This window comes from Nerophis ophidion, linkage group LG04, assembly GCF_033978795.1.
Source record: "Nerophis ophidion isolate RoL-2023_Sa linkage group LG04, RoL_Noph_v1.0, whole genome shotgun sequence".
Lineage (NCBI taxonomy): Eukaryota > Metazoa > Chordata > Actinopteri > Syngnathiformes > Syngnathidae > Nerophis > Nerophis ophidion.
The window spans coordinates 8201412-8220924 of NC_084614.1; the positions used below are offsets into that span (position 1 = coordinate 8201412).

General features: G+C 39.5%; 2 protein-coding genes across 14 annotated transcripts in view; one reads left to right on the forward strand and one right to left on the reverse strand.

The window, feature by feature from the left end:
• The window catches only part of lg04h17orf49 (linkage group 04 C17orf49 homolog), a 15624-nt gene extending 14905 nt beyond the window's left edge, over window positions 1-719 (forward strand). The window contains exon 6 of the mRNA XM_061896917.1: window positions 342-719. Coding sequence (XP_061752901.1) covers window positions 342-406 — 65 coding nt within the window. The 3' untranslated portion in view covers window positions 407-719. The remainder of the gene's footprint in view (window positions 1-341) is intronic.
• On the reverse strand, window positions 653-19160 carry LOC133550844 (PABIR family member 2). 13 transcript variants are annotated; one of them, XR_009806387.1, is made up of 9 exons: window positions 17298-19160; window positions 17146-17215; window positions 7671-7720; window positions 7458-7555; window positions 4390-4471; window positions 1485-1549; window positions 1364-1422; window positions 1221-1296; window positions 1067-1136 (listed from the first exon to the last, which is right to left on the reverse strand). XR_009806387.1 is itself a non-coding variant. In XM_061896923.1 (8 exons), exons 1-8 carry the CDS (start codon window positions 17384-17386, stop codon window positions 1064-1066), a joined length of 531 nt encoding a protein of 176 aa, XP_061752907.1. In that variant the 5' UTR covers window positions 17387-19150; the 3' UTR covers window positions 653-1063. The 13 variants fall into 13 exon arrangements, 11 of the variants coding, with proteins under 11 accessions (XP_061752907.1, XP_061752910.1, XP_061752913.1 ...); XR_009806388.1 differs by having other exon boundaries at window positions 1364-1419; window positions 17298-19079; XM_061896923.1 differs by lacking the exon at window positions 7458-7555 and having other exon boundaries at window positions 653-1136; window positions 17331-19150.
• Between the last annotated feature and the right edge of the window lie 353 nt (window positions 19161-19513).

Genomic DNA, 19513 nt, shown 5'->3' on the forward strand with positions numbered 1-19513 from the left:
GGCGGTGGGCGCTTCTTCGGTGGTGTTCAGCGGCTTCTTCTTCCGGTTGGTGGACCGGGTATCGAAACTAGGAATCGAAATTTAAACTTTTGAACGATTCGGAAAGTTAGTCCCGGTTCCAATCGATACTCGATACCCAACCTTAGTCATCATACACGTCATCGTACCGCAACATTTTCAACAGGACACTTCGCGGGGAATTTTAAATTGCAATTTTATTCAAGTAAAACGGCCGTATTGGCATGTGTTGCAATGTTAATATTTCATCATTGATGTATAAACTATCAGACTGCGTGGTCGCTAGGCCGCTAACATTTTCTCTGTTTGTTGAATCTCCTCAGAGAGCCTCAGCCTGGACTCCAGCCTCATCATGAACTCCAGTGACCTTCCGCTGCTGTCCCGCTGACCTTCCACGCCAGTCAGACCCCGGGCGGATGACCTTTGACCCCCAGGCAACCAGCCAGGCACGGTGGTGTATTTAACTGTTTTTTTTTATCTCCCAAAATGCCATGGCGTACATTTAGGAAGTACACCTCACAATGGCACAACTGGACATTGCTGATATCTATTATTTAGCTCCCGCTAGCTTTTCAAAACAAAAGCCTGTGAGATTGTGGCTGATGGGAGTCATCTCAAACATTTTTGATGAAAGTGCGGCTGTTTGACACGTTTATTAATCCTGTATCGACATTGCATAAAAATACATTTTGTTCTTTTTCCTTCCTGTGAAAAGTCTTGTCGTACAAACCGAATACTTCAAGCCGTCGCCATGACGACGACTGCCTCGCTCGCTGGCCTCCGACAAACACATTCGAGGCGGCAAGCTGAATTCCAAAAGTCTGGAAATGAGCGCCGAGGTGCTCTTTGGCTTCATACGAGTGCAAATCCTTCACTTCAAGTGGAGAAATAAGGACCCTCCGGACGCCTAAAAAATAAAAAGAAGCGTCCGGTTTGAACGTGCGCGGTAGAGTTTGTGCACGTGTTGCTCCTTGCTGGCTAAAGACGTGCTGGATGTCGCTCTAAGGCACTTCTGGCTCCGCCCACTGCCTTTAGGAAAGGGTTGTTAATGCGCCGGGTGCAGGTGGGGGGCGAGCGGAGACGACTGAGGGCTGGGGGCAGAGTCTGCAAGCGAGGCGCTGGGGGAGGAGGGGGGTGGGGAGACTCAGGTTAAAGTTTCGGACACTTCACCGAAAGCCGGAGCGCACTGATTGGTTCGTCACCTGGCCGCGTGGGCGGCGGGGTCCAGGACGCCGGTGACAAAAAGCTTTTTGGGCGGACCATCTGACTCCGCCCCCCCTGAAAGACACAAAGAGCTCAGGTTGAGCAAAGGAAACAAAAAAAATGGGCAAATATCGAAGGTTACCTTTCCTCTTGAGCGGCGTCAAGGAGGGCCATCGGACACAGGCTCTGCCCGCAGGTCTGCTGGACAAGCACAAGTCAGTGACAGAACCACGGCCACCTGGACTTGGGTTACTGGCGTGTACCTGAACCTCCGGCTGGGACTGGGCGAGGAGTTTGGCGTGACGGTGCTGTCGTCCGAGCGAACCCACTGGAGAAAGAAGGCTGGTCTAAACAGATCCTTTCTGTACTACTATCACTCGTGTTAGAGATCGACCCGCGTGGTTATTTTCAGGGGCCGATTACCGATATTTGTGGTATTAGGCATTTCAACATGAATATTATAAGCTTGTTTAAAAAACATTTTAACACTGTTGTGGTTTAATTTAGCAGCAAAAAAACATATTTACTACATGGGTCTAAGAGGAGCATTTGCATTGCAAAATATGGGAAAATTTGTGATTTTTCCACATCGCAAAAATGTACCATCTACTTAATTTTACGGGGCGGTACCTCTGGATTGGCAGACCGGGGTGGTGGTTCCTCTCTTTAAGAAGGGGGACCGGAGGGTGTGTTCCAACTATCGTGGGATCACACTCCTCACCCTTCCCGGTAAGGTTTATTCAGGTGTACTGGAGAGGAGGCTACGCCGGATAGTCGAACCTCGGATTCAGGAGGAACAGTGTGGTTTTCGTCCTGGTCGTGGAACTGTGGACCAGCTCTATACTCTCGGCAGGGTTCTTGAGGGTTCATGGGAGTTTGCCCAACCAGTTTACTTGTGCTTCGTGGACTTGGAGAAGGCATTCGACCGTGTCCCTCGGGAAGTCCTGTGGGGAGTGCTCAGAGAGTATGGGGTACCGGACTGTCTTATTGTGGCGGTCCGTTCCCTGTACGATCAGTGCCAGAGCTTGGTCCGCATTGCCGGCAGTAAGTCGAACACATTTCCAGTGAGGGTTGGACTCCGCCAAGGCTGTCCTTTGTCACCGATTCTATTCATAACTTTTATGGACAGAATTTGTAGGCGCAGTCAATGCGTTGAGGGGTTCCGGTTTGGTGACCGCAGGATTAGGTCTCTGCTTTTTACAGATGATGTGGTCCTGATGGCTTCATCTGACCGGGATCTTCAGCTCTCACTGGATCGGTTCGCAGCCGAGTGTGAAGCGACCGGAATGAGAATCAGCATCTCCAAGTCCGAGTCCATGGTTCTCGCCCGGAAAAGGGTGGAATGCCATCTCCGGGTTGGGGAGGAGACCCTGCCCCAAGTGGAGGAGTTCAAGTACCTAGGAGTCTTGTTCACGAGTGGGGGAAGAGTGGATCGTGAGATCGACAGGCGGATCGGTGCGGCGTCTTCAGTAACGCGGACGTTGTACCGATCCGTTGTGGTGAAGAAGGAGCTGAGCCGGAAGGCAAAGCTCTCAATTTACCGGTCGATCTACGTTCCCATCCTCACCTATGGTCATGAGCTTTGGGTCATGACCGAAAGGATAAGATCACGGGTACAAGCGGCCCAAATGAGTTTCCAGGTCTCTCCCTTAGAGATAGGGTGAGAAGCTCTGCCATCCGGGAGGAACTCAAAGTAAAGCCGCTGCTCCTTCACATCGAGAGGAGCCAGATGAGGTGGTTCGGGCATCTGGTCAGGATGCCACCCGAACGCCTCCCCAGGGAGGTGTTTAGGGCACGTCCGACCGGTAGGAGGCCACGGGGAAGACCCAGGACACATTGGGAAGACTATGTCTCCCGGCTGGCCTGGGAACGCCTCGGGATCCCCCGGGAAGAGCTAGGCGAAGTGGCTGGGGAGAGGGAAGTCTGGGTTTCCCTGCTTAGGCTGTTGCCCCCCGCGACCCGACCTCGGATAAGCGGAAGAAGATGGATGGATGGATACTTAATTTTACAGCAGTTTATGGATATAAAGCATTGTAAGGATTCCTGGTGAGGACATTTTAATTTTCCAGAGCGAACTCTTCTGAAGGAATCATTAATGTACTATTTATTTATTTATCTATCTATATCCATCTATCTATTGACAACATTTAATAAAACAATTCTGGGCTCATTTAGGTAGATTATAGTTTCTTAATTTCTTCCTGGATGTTACAGAAAGTATGAGAATGTGTGAGCTGCTGCCTGCTCCTCTTCACTTAAAAAACAATCTAATTGTCAAGATATTTACATTTTCTGTTCTCTTCGTGAATACCCTCCGGGTACTCCGGCTTCCTCCCACCTCCAAAGACATGCACCTGGGGATAGGTTGATTGGCAACACTAAAATTGGCCCTAGTGTGTGAATGTGAGTGTGAATGTTGTCTGTCTATCTGTGTTGGCCCTGCGATGAGGTGGCGACTTGTCCAGGGTGTACCCTGCCTTCCGCCCGATTGTAGCTGAGATAGGCGCCAGCGGCCCCCGCGACCCCAAAAAGGGATAAGCGGTAGAAAATGGATGGATGTTTTCATGTCCACCCGTTTCTGCCGTGTTATTTGATGGAATGATGGAACATGAAACTCGTGGTGCTCCTTTGATGAGCCTACAAGTGTTTGAAGCAGTCCTTCTCATTTTTTTTTTTTTTTTTTGGCCGGATCACAATATGACGAGGCGTACGTAGCACTTGGCAACTGTGTTGTTTCCTCTAATGTTAATACACTTACAATATTGTGCAGAGGTGTACTTACAGCAATTTTACAGGCAAATTATACTATTTATAGTCATGGCTCGGGAGGGCGTAAAAGAAAATATTTGAGAAGCAGAGTTCCAGTAGCAAAAAGCAAAACGTACTAAGACGATGCCAGGAAAGAAGGACAAAAACGGATGTCCTTGCAAAAAAAAATTTTTTTTTTTTTACTTTTTAAAAGGCAAACTTTTTTCATGCATGGCAAAATGTCTGCTGCTTGAGCTGCTTATTATTATATTTCACTGATATTTAAACACTGTGTACGCTCTATCTGCAGATGTTGCAGCAAAAAAAAGTAGATACAGAGATAGGTCAAAACGGCAAATATCAGTACGCACGATAACCGGTCGATCTCTACTCTTGAGTGGCCTGCAACGAAACACTCACCTCACGAGGGTGCTCGTGCCAGGAGCTGCTGACAGGAACCGCCCCGTCGCTGCTGGGAGACGCACACAGGAAGTGTTTACACCTTTCAACACACACACACACACACACACAAATATGCGCACGTGTCGGCAAAATGAAAAACGTCTTGGCGTGACCGAACACGGTCTTACAAACGTCGGCCTTGACGGTGAAAGTGAGGGTGGTGGAGTGTAAGGTTGTCCCGATACCAATATTTTGGTACCGGTACCAAAATGTATTTCGATACTTTTCTAAATAAAAGGGGACCACGAAAAAATGTCATTATTGTCTTAATTTGAACACATTTTTTTAGTCTACATGAAACATGTTTATTTTAGTCCTTAAATAAAGTAGTGAACATACTAGACAACTTGTCTTTTAGTAGTAAGTAAACAAACAACGACTCTTATTTAGTCTGCAGTAACATTGTGTCATTTATACACCTATTTTGTACACATAAAGGACAAACTGTAAAAAAATATTATTAAATCTACTTGTTCATTTACTGTTTTAACATGTTCTACCTACACTTCTGTTCAAATGTAATAATCACTTATTTATCTCTTCTTTGATACTTGACATTAGTTTTGGATGATACCACACATTTAGGTATCGATCTGATACCAGGTAGTTACAGGATCATACAATAAAATACCTAATATACCAATACTGATGAAGAAATAGTGATGTAAAGGGTAGGTGTCGCACTGTTTTTTCTTTTAACATGATCTACACTTCTGTTTAAATGTAATAATCACTTATTCTTCTCTTCTTTGATACTTGACATTAGTTTTGGATGATACCACACATTTAGGTATCGATCCGATACCAAGTAGTTACAGGATCATACAATAAAATATCTACACTTCTGTTCAAATATAATAATCACTTATTTATCTCTGACAGTTGACATTAGTTTTGGATGATACCACACATTTAGGTATCGATCCGATACCAAGTAGTTACAGCATCATACAATAAAATACCTAATATACCAATACTGATGAAGAAATAGTGATGTAAAGGGTAGGTGTCGCACTGTTTTTTCTTTTAACATGATCTACACTTCTGTTTAAATGTAATAATCACTTATTCTTCTCTTCTTTGACACTTGACATTAGTTTTGGATGATACCACACATTTAGGTATCGATCTGATACCAAGTAGTTACAGGATCATACAATAAAATATCTACACTTCTGTTCAAATATAATAATCACTTATCTCTTTGACACTTGAAGTTAGTTTTGGATGATACCACACATTTAGGTATCGATCCGATACGAAGTAGTTACAGGATCATACAATAAAATACCTAATATACCAATACTGATGAAGAAATAGTGATGTAAAGGGTAGGCGTCGCACTGTTTTCTCTTTTATCATGATCTACACTTCTGTTTAAATGTAATAATCACTTATTCTTCTCTTCTTTGATACTTGACATTAGTTTTGGATGATACCACACATTTAGGTATCGATCCGATACCAAGTAGTTACAGGATCATACAATAAAATACCTAATATACCAATACTGATGAAGAAATAGTGATGTAAAGGGTAGGTGTCACACTGTTTTTTTCTTTTAACATGATCTACACTTCTGTTTGAATGTAATAATCACTTATTCTTCTCTTCTTTGATACTTGACATTAGTTTTGGATGATACCACACATTTAGGTATCGATCCAATACCAAGTAGTTACAGGATCATACAATAAAATATCCACACTTCTGTTCAAATATAATAATCACTTATTTATCTCTTCTTTTACACTTGACATTAGTTTTGGATGATACCACACATTTAGGTGTCGATCCGATACCAAGTAGTTACAGGATCATACAATAAAATACCTAATATACCAATACTGATGAAGAAATAGTGATGTAAAGGGTAGGCGTCGCACTGTTTTCTCTTTTAACATGATCTACACTTCTGTTTAAATGTAATAATCACTTATTCTTCTCTTCTTTGATACTTGACATTAGTTTCGGATGATACCACACATTTAGGTATGGATCCGATACCAAGTAGTTACAGGATCATACAATAAAACACCTAATATACCAATACTAATGAAGAAATTGTGATGTAAAGGGTAGGCGACGCACTGTTTTCTCTTTTAACATGAGCTACACTTCTGTTTAAATGTAATAATCACTTATTCTTCTCTTCTTTGATACTTGACATTAGTTTGGGATGATACCACACATTTAGGTATCGATCCGATACCAAGTAGTTACAGGATCATACAATAAAATATCTACACTTCTGTTCAAATATAATAATCACTTATTTATCTCTTTGACACTTGACATCAGTTTTGGATGATACCACACATTTAGGTATCGATCCGATACCAAGTAGTTACAGGATCATACAATAAAATACCTAATATACCAATACTGATGAAGAAATAGTGATGTAAAGGGTAGGCGTCGCACTGTTTTCTCTTTTAACATGATCTACACTTCTGTTTAAATGTAATAATCACTTATTCTTCTCTTCTTTGATACTTGACATTAGTTTCGGATGATACCACACATTTAGGTATGGATCCGATACCAAGTCGTTACAGGATCATACATTGGTCATATTCAAAGTCCTCTTGTGTCCAGGGACGTATTTACTGACTTTATAAACATAATATGAATAAAAAAAAAAAATGGAAAAGATTTTGTGACGATAAGAAAATATCAATGTAATCATAGTAGTATCGACTAGATACGCTTTTGTACTTGGTATCATTACAGTTGATGTCAGGTGTAGATCCACCCATGGTGTTTGTTTACATTGTGATTGCGGTGAGCTATTGTATCCTCCTACGCTGTGTAGTGAAGCATGTTTTTCTATTCCTCGTCCTCCAGTGATAATAATACTTGTAATAAACTAACTTTGTCGCCACGGAGGCCAGGATTAGTGATTTAGAAGTAGCTAAAACACTGCGGATAGATGTTAGCCTCTTCCTGTTTCAGTGTTATAACTTCACCTTTATCTTGACTTTTTACACCAAAATGCGTCCGTTCTCCCTTTTCTGTCTACACACCGTGTCTGCTTGTAAGTACTCTGTGTGTGTGCGCTGCCCAACATGCTCCGCTGCTCTTAAAACCAGCAATGTCACCAGGTGACGACGCGCCGTCATGCCTGTTGGGAAACGGTATTTTTCAAACAGCGTATAGTACCGTTTTTGATTCTTTAGTAGCGCGATACTAAACTGCCGTACAACCCGAGTGGAGTGTGGTGTGGAGATGTTTCTTACACTTGTGTTCTCTGCAGGGTTCCTCCCAATGCTGCGTCCATGTTGTCCTCCTGTAGACGTACATGTTAGCTGTGTCGCCACCAGGTCTCACTCACTCACTCACACTCACACACAAATTCTTGTATTTCTTACCTTCTTGAGACCTGAGAAAAAAGCCTAGCTCTTTGGGACCACCCTTTCGAGATATATAAAGATTTGTATTTACAAAATTAGTAATACATACAAAACTACGCAAATATAAAAAAGCTCGTTGTGAAAAAATGAGTTGGAATTTCACAAGAAAAACTTGAGACTTTTGGCGGTATTCTAATAATAGTCAAAATTTTACTCAACGCAAGTCCAAATTATACAACAAAAATTGAACGTCTGTGCAATATTACAATAAAAGATGGACGTTTCACAATTTTACGAGAAAAGCTTAAAAATGTGGGCAATTTTATGGAAAGAGTCAACATGTTACTCGACAAAAGTCACAATTTTATAAGAAAACTTTTAAAAAATGGCAATATTAGAATAATAATCGGAATTTTACTTGGCACAATTATGACAAAAGTCATAATTTTACTCAAAATGTCACTATTTTACAGGAACAAAAACATTAAAGCTGCAAGCAGCGTTGGTCGGGTCCGCCTTTGGCTGCTGCCGCCGTGTCCCGAGTCCCGATCTTAGTCAGACCTACATAGAAGTTTTTGTTTCATCACTCTACGACATTCCTAACAGAATTTACAAGCAGTTTTGTCAGTTTTTTTTCCTAGGGGGCGCTAGAGCACAATTTTTATTTTTGGAGTTTGTTTTTTTATTGGATGGCAATTTTCACCAGTCCTGATGTGTGTGTAAAATGTGGTGAGTTTTGAAGCATGTTAAGGGGGTCAAATTACAGATTGGCGTTTCTGGATGTTGTTGATAAATGGTTTTCGCTTGGCATAGTATAGCTTTAACTTGCACTTTGAAGCATGTTAAGGGGGTCAAATTAGGGTGCGAAGGTGCGAGCGCGCCTTTGGCTGCTGCCCCCGAGACCCACGGTAGAAAACGCCTTGGTGCCACTATTTAATGCATTGTGAAAGTAATGCAGTTGTTGTATTGAAGTGAAAATATCAAGCTTCCTGTTGATTTTTGCTAAAGTATGTTAATCATTCAAATGTAGGTCTAAGTGACACCTACATAGTGGTTTTTGTTTCATGTCTCTCTGACATTCCTACCGGAAGTTACAAGCAGTTTTGTCTGTGTTTTCTTCCTAGGAGCAGTTTGTCTGTGTTGTATTCCTAGGGGGTGCTAGAGCACAATTTTGAGTTTTGGGGTTTGGTTTTTTATTAGCTCGCAATTGTTGCCAGTCCTGATGTGTGTGCCAAGTTTGGTGAGTTTTGAAGCATTTTAAGGGGGTCAAATTACAGCTAAAAGAGGCAAAAATGACATTTTTTAGGAAACTTTGCGCAGGGGTTCTTTGAAGGCGCATAAAATCCAAACCGGAGCAGTAATCAAAACTTTGTTCGACCACTTTTATCAAAAGGGTTTAATCTCTCTCCTGTGCGAGTTTGAAGCCGAAACGACAAACGCACTGGGAGGAGTTTCGATTTGAAAAAGGTGACGGGTTTTTACAAAACTTTTATTTTGAAGGGGTAATTGCCAAATTCCTGTAGATTTTTGCCGAAGGATGTCAACTAACTAAACGTAGGTCTAAGTGAGACCTACATAGAAGTTTTTGTTTCATGTCTTTCCGGCATTCCTACTGGAAGTTACAAGCAATTTTGTTTGTGTTTTCTTCCTCGGAGCAGTTTTTTCTGTGTTTTATTAAAAAATTGCGCTAGAGCGCAATTTTGAGTTTTATTATTTTTTTTCATTAGATCGCAATTCCTCCCAGTCCTGGTGTGTGTGCCAAGTTTGGTGAGTTTTGAAGCATTTTAAGGGGGTCACATTACAGCTCAAAGAGGCAAAAATAGCATTTTTTGCGAAAATTTTGCTTTTAAAGAGTTTTTGCAAAATTTCTGTTGATTTTAGGTATAGGACTTTCTAATGGGGAATCTAGGTCTAAGTCAGTTCTACATAGAGGATTTTGTTTCATCTCTCTACGACATTCCTAACGGAAGTTACAAGCAGTCTGTTTTTTGTCTCTTCCTAGGGGGCGCTAGCACGCAATTTTGATTTTTCTGGTTTGGCTGCCTAATATGTTGGGAAGGCATCCCCGACCGACGCGTGTGTCAAATTTGGTGAAATTTAAAGCATGTTAAGGGGGTCAAAATACAGCGCATAGGCGAGTATAGGTGCGGAAGAAAGAAAGAATAATAAAACACAGCAGTTTCAATAGGGTCCTTGCCCATGGCAAAGGACTCCTGTGGAGTCCTTTGCCATGGGCAGGGCGGACCCTAAAAAGGCAATTTTGTAGGGGTGTAACGGTACACAAAAAAAGTCGGTTCGGTACGTACCTCGGTTCATTTTCGGTACAGTAAGAAAACAACGAAATATAATTTTTGGGGTTATTTATTTACTACATTTGCAAAATCTTCCACCAAAAATATTTTTCTTAGTGGAACATTTGATGTGAAGTAAGGGGAACCTTGGATAGGTCAATAATTCATGATAACATTGATTTTGATTCAATATTATGTTTTGAGCAATGACAGTTTGAAAGAAAAAAAAAAACAAGCTTTGTTTTATTAGTCAACCTTGCAACTTTTTCCAAATTACATTTACATTAACCTTCAAGCTTTTTTATTTCACTTTTGTTTATTTTAAAAGTAATTTTAGAATGTGCCGTGGGCCTTTAAAACATTAGCTGTGGGCCCCAAATGACCTCTGGCACACTTTTGACACCCCTGCTATAGAATAATAAAACATTAAATCTGATAAATACAGTGGGGCAAAAAAGTATTTAGTGCAAGTTCTCCCACTTAAAATGATGACAGAGGTCTGTCATTTTCATCATGGGTACACTTCAACTGTGAGAGATAGAATGTGGAAAAAAATCCAGGAATTCACATTGTAGGAATTTTAAAGAATTTATTTGTAAATGATGGTGGAAAATAAGTATTTGGTCAACCATTCAAAGCTCTCACTGATGGAAGGAGGTTTTGGCTCAAAATCTCACGATACATGGCCCCATTCATTCTTTCCTTAACACGGATCAATCGTCCTGTCCCCTTAGCAGAAAAACAGCCCCAAAGCATGATGTTTCCACCCCCATGCTGCACAGTAGGTGTGGTGTTCTTGGGACGCAACTCAGTATTCTTCCTCCAAACACCACCAGTTGAGTTTATACCAGAAAGTTCTATTTTGGTTTCATCTGACCACATTACATTCTCCCAATCCTCTGCTGTATCATCCATGTATCCATTTTGGTATAAACTCAACTCAACCATAATTTACAAATAAATTATTTAAAATTCCTACAATGTGAATTCCTGGATTTTTTTTTCACATTCTATCACCCACAGTTGAAATGTACCTATGATGAAAATTACAGACCTCTGTCATCATTTTAAGCGAGATAACTTGCACAATTGGTGGCTGACTAAATACTTTTTTGCTCCACTGTACAAAGATAAAAAGCAGAGCCTGGAGGCGCATGCACGTTTATCATAACTCTTTCGCTCTCTGCCCCTCTTTCACGAATGCAGCAGCATTGTTTTTTTTTGTTTTTAACCCCTTTTTAACCCTGAACGTACATTGTCAATACACGCAACCATAACTCAAAATGCCGGACATTTGAGGCATTTAAGAAACTCCACCCGGACAGCCCCGCAAAAGAGGACATGTCCGGTGAATTGCTGCTAGCACCGAACATGACCTCTTTTGCTAGCATGCTAGCAGCTATCGGGCTAGGATAGACTTACCATACGTCCTCTTTTCACTGGACATGTCCTCTTTTGCGGGGCTGTCCGGGTGGAGTTTCTTAAATGCCTCAAATGTCCGGCATTTTGAGTATTGTTTACGCTACTTAATATGTCCGTGTGGAAACTCATTTGGTACACCTCCGCATCGAACTGAAACCCCTGTACCGAAACGATTCAATACAAATACACGTACCGTTACAACCCTGCAATTTTGTAATAAAAGTCCGAATTTTATATGACAAATGTCACCATTTTGCATTAAAAAGTAAAAATTTAACATAAAAATCCGAGAAAATATTGCAATATTACATAAACAGAAATGAGATATTGTTACCGACTTTATAAGAAAAAAGTCGACACATTGTGAGAAAAAGACTGCTTTTAGTTCATTTTTTATTTGCAATTGGTTTTTAATCTTCATTATTTACTTCAAGTTATTACCGTTTGTCTCTATATACATATTTATTTACATTTTTTTTAAACGAATTTTGGCCAAAGGAGGCGCAGTTGGAAAATTTAATTTAAAATATCAGAACAAGATTGTTGTCTTGGACACCTTTTAGGCTTCGATGTGAACAAGTGGATACATGGTCGTCGTCTACAATCGTCATTTTGGTTTTAAATGTGAGAATCTTTGCCGGCACATTTAAGTTAGGAGATGTTGGGGAGCGGGCGGGGTCAAAGGCATCGTTATGTACGATAATTATGTATTTACTTGAGTACATGAATAGCCATGCCAGCAACCTGAGGGTTCCTGGTCCGATCCCCACCTTCTACCAACCGTCCATTGTGTCCTTGAGCAAGACACTTCACCCTTGCTCCTGATGGGTCCTGGTTAGGGCCTTGCATGGGTGAATGTGGAACTAGTGTCAAAGCGCTTTGAGTACTAGAAAAGCGCTATACAAGTATAACCCATTTACCATTGTATACACCACATGTTATTTCATATGTTGACCAGAGGGGGGGCACTTTTAAAAGCGACACAGTCACTTTTAAAAATCCCTCCTTTTTGGAACCACCCTCATTTTGATAGATGTCACCAGCAGGGATGCAAATGAGACATTGTCTATTAGATGCAATGTTGTTGGGACCATGATTATGTTCACACCTCCTCATATGGAAGAGACTTTTCCTTCTTCATGTCTCTAGAAGGCTAGATATACAAGAACACACACACACACATTCTTGTATTTCTGACCTTCTTGAGACCTCTTTAGGACCACCCTTTCTAAATAGATAAAGATGTGTATTTACAAAATTAATAACATGTACATATTATGCAAATATAAAAAAGCTTGTTGTGAAAAAATAATTGGAATTTCACAAGAAAGGTAGAATTTTGGCAGCATTATTACAAAAGTTGTCATTTTACTCAACGCAAGAAAAACTGAACATTTTTGTGCGATAGTAGCTGAGATAGGCGCCAGCGCCCCCCGTGACCCCGAAAGGGAATAAGCGGTAGAAAATGGATGGATGGAATATGATAAATGTTAGACTTTTACTCAATTACAGTTTTACAAGAAAGGCTGAAAAATGTTGGCAAATTTATGAAAAGTTGTAATTTTACTCGACAATAGTCACAATTCAATGAGAAAACTATTTTTGGGGTAAACTAAAGTCATAATTTTAGTCCAAAAATGTCTGTTTTAAAAGAATTTTAAAAAAGGGCAATATTGTGATACAAGTCAGAATTTTATATGACAAATGTCACCTAAAAAGTAATAATTTTACATACAAAAGTCATAATTTTACAAGAAAATTTTGCAATATTACAGAAAGTGAAAGAGAAATTGTTCCCATTTTTATAGGAAAAAAAGTCGACACGTTAAAAGATAAAAACTACTTTTAGTTATTTACATTTTTTGTTTGTAATCATTATTTACTTGAAGTTATTTCAACATGTATCTTTAAAAAAAAAACATTTTGGCCAAAGGGAGCGCATTTCAATTTATTACACACACACTTGTTATTTCATATGTTGACCAGAGGGGGAGCACTTCAAATTTTTACACACACTTGTTATTTCATATGTTGACCAGAGGACCATGATTATGTTCACACCTCCTCATATGGAAGAGACTTTTCCTTCTTCATGTCTCTAGAAGGCTAGATATACAAGAACACACACACACATTCTTGTATTTCTGACCTTCTTGAGACCTCTTTAGGACCACCCTTTCTAAATAGATAAAGATGCGTATTTACCAAATTAATAACATGTACATATTATGCAAATATAAAAAAGCTTGTTGTGAAAAAATAATTGGAATTTCACAAGAAAGGTAGAATTTTGGCAGCATTATTACAAAAGTTGTCATTTTACTCAACGCAAGAAAAACTGAACATTTTTGTGCGATAATATGATAAATGTTAGACTTTTACTCAATTACAGTTTTACAAGAAAGGCTGAAAAATGTTGGCAAATTTATGAAAAGTTGTAATTTTACTCGACAATAGTCACAATTTTATAAGAAAACTATTTTTGGGGGAAACTAAAGTCATAATTTTACTCCAAAAATGTCTGTTTTACAATAATTAAAAAAAAAAGGGCAATATTGTGATACAAGTCAGAATTTTATATGACAAATGTCACCTTTTTGCAGTAAAAAGTCATAATTTTACAAGAAAATTTTGCAATATTACAGAAAGTGAAAGAGAAATTGATCCCATTTTTATAGGAAAAAAAGCCGACACGTTAAAAGATAAAAACTACTTTTAGTTATTTACATTTTTTGTTTGTAATCTTCATTATTTACTTGAAGTTATTTCAACATGTATCTTTAAAAAAACAAACATTTTGGCCAAAGGGAGCGCATTTCAATTTATTACACACACACTTGTTATTTCATATGTTGACCAGAGGGGGGAGCACTTCAAATTTTTACACACACTTGTTATTTCATATGTTGACCAGAGGACCATGATTATGTTCACACCTCCTCATATGGAAGATACTTTTCCTTCTTCATGTTTCTAGAAGGTTAGATATACAAGAACACACACACACATTCTTGTATTTCTGACCTTCTTGAGACCTCTTTAGGACCACCCTTTCTAAATAGATAAAGATGTGTATTTACAAAATTAATAACATGTACATATTATGCAAATATAAAAAAGCTTATTGTGAAAAAATAATTGGAATTTCACAAGAAAGGTAGAATTTTGGCAGCATTATTACAAAAGTTGTCATTTTACTCAACGCAAGAAAAACTGAACATTTTTGTGCGATAATATGATAAATGTTAGACTTTTACTCAATTACAGTATTACAAGAAAGGCTGAAAAATGTTGGCAAATTTATGAAAAGTTGTAATTTTACTCGACAATAGTCACAATTTTATAAGAAAACTATTTTTGGGGGAAACTAAAGTCATAATTTTACTCCAAAAATGTCTGTTTTACAATAATTTAAAAAAAAGGGCAATATTGTGATACAAGTCAGAATTTTATATGACAAATGTCACCTTTTTGCAGTAAAAAGTCATAATTTTACAAGAAAAATTTGCAATATTACAGAAAGTGAAAGAGAAATTGATCCCATTTTTATAGGAAAAAAAGCCGACACGTTAAAAGATAAAAACTACTTTTAGTTCTTTACATTTTTTGTTTGTAATCTTCATTATTTACTTGAAGTTATTTCAACATGTATCTTTAAAAAAACAAACATTTTGGCCAAAGGGAGCGCATTTCAATTTATTACACACACACTTGTTATTTCATATGTTGACCAGAGGGGGGAGCACTTCAAATTTTTACACACACTTGTTATTTCATATGTTGACCAGAGGACCATGATTATGTTCACACCTCCTCATATGGAAGATACTTTTCCTTCTTCATGTTTCTAGAAGGTTAGATATACAAGAACACACACACACACATTCTTGTATTTCTGACCTTCTTGAGACCTCTTTAGGACCACCCTTTCTAAATAGATAAAGATGTGTATTTACAAAATTAATAACATGTACATATTATGCAAATATAAAAAATCTTGTTGTGAAAAAATAATTGGAATTTCACAAGAAAGGTAGAATTTTGGCAGCATTATTACAAAAGTTGTCATTTTACTCAACGCAAGAAAAACTGAACATTTTTGTGCAATAATATGATAAATGTTACTTTTACTCAATTACAGTTTTACAAGAAAGGCTGAAAAATGTTGGCAAATTTATGAAAAGTTGTAATTTTACTCGACAATAGTCACAATTTTATAAGAAAACTATTTTTGGGGGAAACTAAAGTCATAATTTTACTCCAAAAATGTCTGTTTTACAATAATTTAAAAAAAAAGGGCAATATTGTGATACAAGTCAGAATTTTATATGACAAATGTCCCCTTTTTGCAGTAAAAAGTCATAATTTTACAAGAAAATTTTGCAATATTACAGAAATTGAAAGAGAAATTGATCCCATTTTTATAGGAAAAAAGCCGACACGTTAAAAGATAAAAACTACTTTTAGTTATTTACATTTTTTGTTTGTAATCTTCATTATTTACTTGAAGTTATTTCAACATGTATCTTAAAAAAAACAAAACATTTTGGCCAAAGGGAGCGCATTTCAATTTATTACACACACACTTGTTATTTCATATGTTGACCAGAGGGGGGAGCACTTCAAATTTTTACACACACTTGTTATTTCATATGTTGACCAGAGGACCATGATTATGTTCACACCTCCTCATATGGAAGATACTTTTCCTTCTTCATGTTTCTAGAAGGTTAGATATACAAGAACACACACACACACATTCTTGTATTTCTGACCTTCTTGAGACCTCTTTAGGACCACCCTTTCTAAATAGATAAAGATGTGTATTTACAAAATTAATAATATGTACATATTATGCAAATCTAAAAAAGCTTGTTGTGAAAAAATAATTGGAATTTCACAAGAAAGGTAGAATTTTGGCAGCATTATTACAAAAGTTGTCATTTTACTCAACGCAAGAAAAACTGAACATTTGTGTGCGATAATATGATAAATGTTAGACTTTTACTCAATTACAGTTTTACAAGAAAGGCTGAAAAATGTTGGCAAATTTATGAAAAGTTGTAATTTTACTCGACAATAGTCACAATTTTATAAGAAAACTATTTTTGGGGGAAACTAAAGTCATAATTTTACTCCAAAAATGTCTGTTTTACAATAATTTAAAAAAAAAGGGCAATATTGTGATACAAGTCAGAATTTTATGACAAATGTCACCTTTTTGCAGTAAAAAGTAATAATTTTACATACAAAAGTCATAATTTTACAAGAAAATTTTGCAATATTACAGAAACTGAAAGAGAAATTGTTCCCATTTTTATAGGAAAAAAAGTCGACACGTTAAAAGATAAAAACTACTTTTAGTTATTTACATTTTTTGTTTGTAATCTTCATTATTTACTTGAAGTTATTTCAACATGTATCTTTAAAAAAAAACATTTTTAGCCAAAGGGAGCGCATTTCAATTTATTACACACACACTTGTTATTTCATATGTTGACCAGAGAGGGGAGCACTTCAAATTTTTACACACACTTGTTATTTCATATGTTGACCAGAGGACCATGATTATGTTCACACCTCCTCATATGGAAGATACTTTTCCTTCATGTCTCAAGAAGGGTGGAAATACAAGAACGCACGCTGACCTGAGAGCTGCAGTTGACGGACACTCGTCGGTATCGGACGGAGACCTGGCTGGAGGCGGCCATGCGCTCGCTGATGGACACAGAAGAGTCAGAGGTGACCACTTGACCCTTGCGGGCATTGAACAACAAACGCACCCTGTAGTAGCACTAACCCGACACTCGTAATCATGGGGGCGCTATTGGACCTGCGTAAAGTCCCGCCGGCTGCGCCTGCGCAATGGTCCACTTCCATCCGCTCCATCTCCTGTCCCCGGGCGGAGGCGGCAGTCAGCGCCGGCCAGTGAGCCCCGCTGGGCGGCGAGAGGCCCTACTCGAGCCCGCTAGAAGCCTGACCAGCAGGCCCCGGTCGCCGCTCACCTCCTGCCGCCAAATCAGCGGTTCGGACGGGCGACGCTGCGGCCTCCCTGTCTACCGCATCGCTGCCCCAAGAAGAACCGGTCCGGTTAACAGCGGTTCCGAGCGTCCGGTCCAAATCCACAACGTCTCGTTTTGTGTCAAACTGCGTAAAAGCCCGTAAGAAGGCGAATTTAAAGCCTGCGCAGTTGTGTCAAGGCATGAGGTCCAAAGTCAGGAGGGCGGCTCGAACTTTTCCATGGGGTCCACAATCCACACCGACCTGGTTCGGGGTTTTTTTTTTAGCCGCGCAGCTAACTTTTGCTGCTTCTGACGTGACGCCGCCACGCAGCTTCCCCGGGCCACGCTCGGTCACACGGCCCGCCCAGCACACTTCCACAACATGTTCGGTAGCAGCAAAGTCAAGTTGGCCAAGCTTTGGGAAGCAACACAACACAACACAACACAACACAATCCTTCGGCAAACACTAGCGATCTGCAGCTGGCGGGAACAGCGCCCTCGTGTGCTCGTCTGGGGAACTGCAGTGACCTGTTTACGTCTCTGAAGGGACACTTTGATGACCGTTTTATCATGTTCGAAATCTATTAAGTGCTTAAAAATGCATTGGGTATATATATATATAGATTGTATATACAGATTACAGTTGGTACAAAATGCGGCTGCTAGACTTTTGACAAGAACAAGAAAGTTTGATCACATTACGCCTGTACTGGCTTCCTGTGCACTTAAGATGTGACTTTAAGGTTTTACTACTTACGTATAAAATACTACACGGTCTAGCTCCATCCTATCTTGCCGGCTGTATTGTACCATATGTCCCGGCAAGAAATCTGCCTTCAAAGGACTCCGGCTTATTAGTGATTCCCAAAGCCCAAAAAAAGTCTGCGGGCTATAGAGCCTTTTCCGTTCGGGCTCCAGTACTCTGGAATGCCCTCCCGGTAACAGTTCGAGATGCCACCTCAGTAGAAGCATTTAAGTCTCACCTTAAAACTCATTTGTATACTCTAGCCTTTAAATAGACTCCCTTTTTAGACCAGTTGATCTGCCGTTTCTTTTCTTTTTCTTCTATGTGCCCACTCTCCCTTGTGGAGGGGGTCCGGTCCGATCCGGTGGCCATGTACTGCTTGCCTGTGTATCGGCTGGGGACATCTCTGTGCTGCTGATCCGCCTCCGCTTGGGATGGTTTCCTGCTGGCTCCGCTGTGAACGGGACTCTCGCTGCTGTGTTGGATCCATTATGGATTGAACTTTCACAGTATCATGTTAGACCTGCTCGACGTCCATGGCTTTCCTCCTCTCCAAGGTTCTCATAGTCATCATTGTCACCGACGTTCCACTGGGTGTGAGTTTTCCTTGCCCTTATGTGGGCCTACCGAGGATGTCGTAGTGGTTTGTGCAGCCCTTTGAGACACTAGTGATTTAGGGCTATATAAGTAAACATTGATTGATTTATTGATTGATTGATATATGTGTGTGCATATGTATATATGTAAGTGTGTGTGAATTTAAATGTGTTATATATAGATGATATATAGCATCTACGCAGAAACCACTGAATAGAATTATATTATATATATATATTAATGTATTATATATTGTATATATATAATGGTACCCCAGCACCTCCAAAACCCTCAAATCTAGACTCCTAACATCCCAGAACAAGCTAGTCCGGTTACTTTTAGTGAGATCACACCTCACTCCAACCAACTTCTCCAAAGTGGGCTGGCTCAGGGTGGAGGACAGAGTCAAACAACTTGCACTGAGCCTAGTCTATAAAATCCGCTACACCTCCTTGATACCGAAGTACATGTCAAACTACTTCCTTAACGTAAATGACCGTCATAACCACAACACCAGGGGGAGCTCCACAAACCACGTTAAACCCAGATTCCGATCTAACAAAGGTCTTAACTCATTCTCTTTCTATGCCACATCAATGTGGAATGCACTCCCAACAGGTGTAAAAGTAAGTGCATCTCTATATTCCTTTAAAAGTTCTCTAAAACAACAC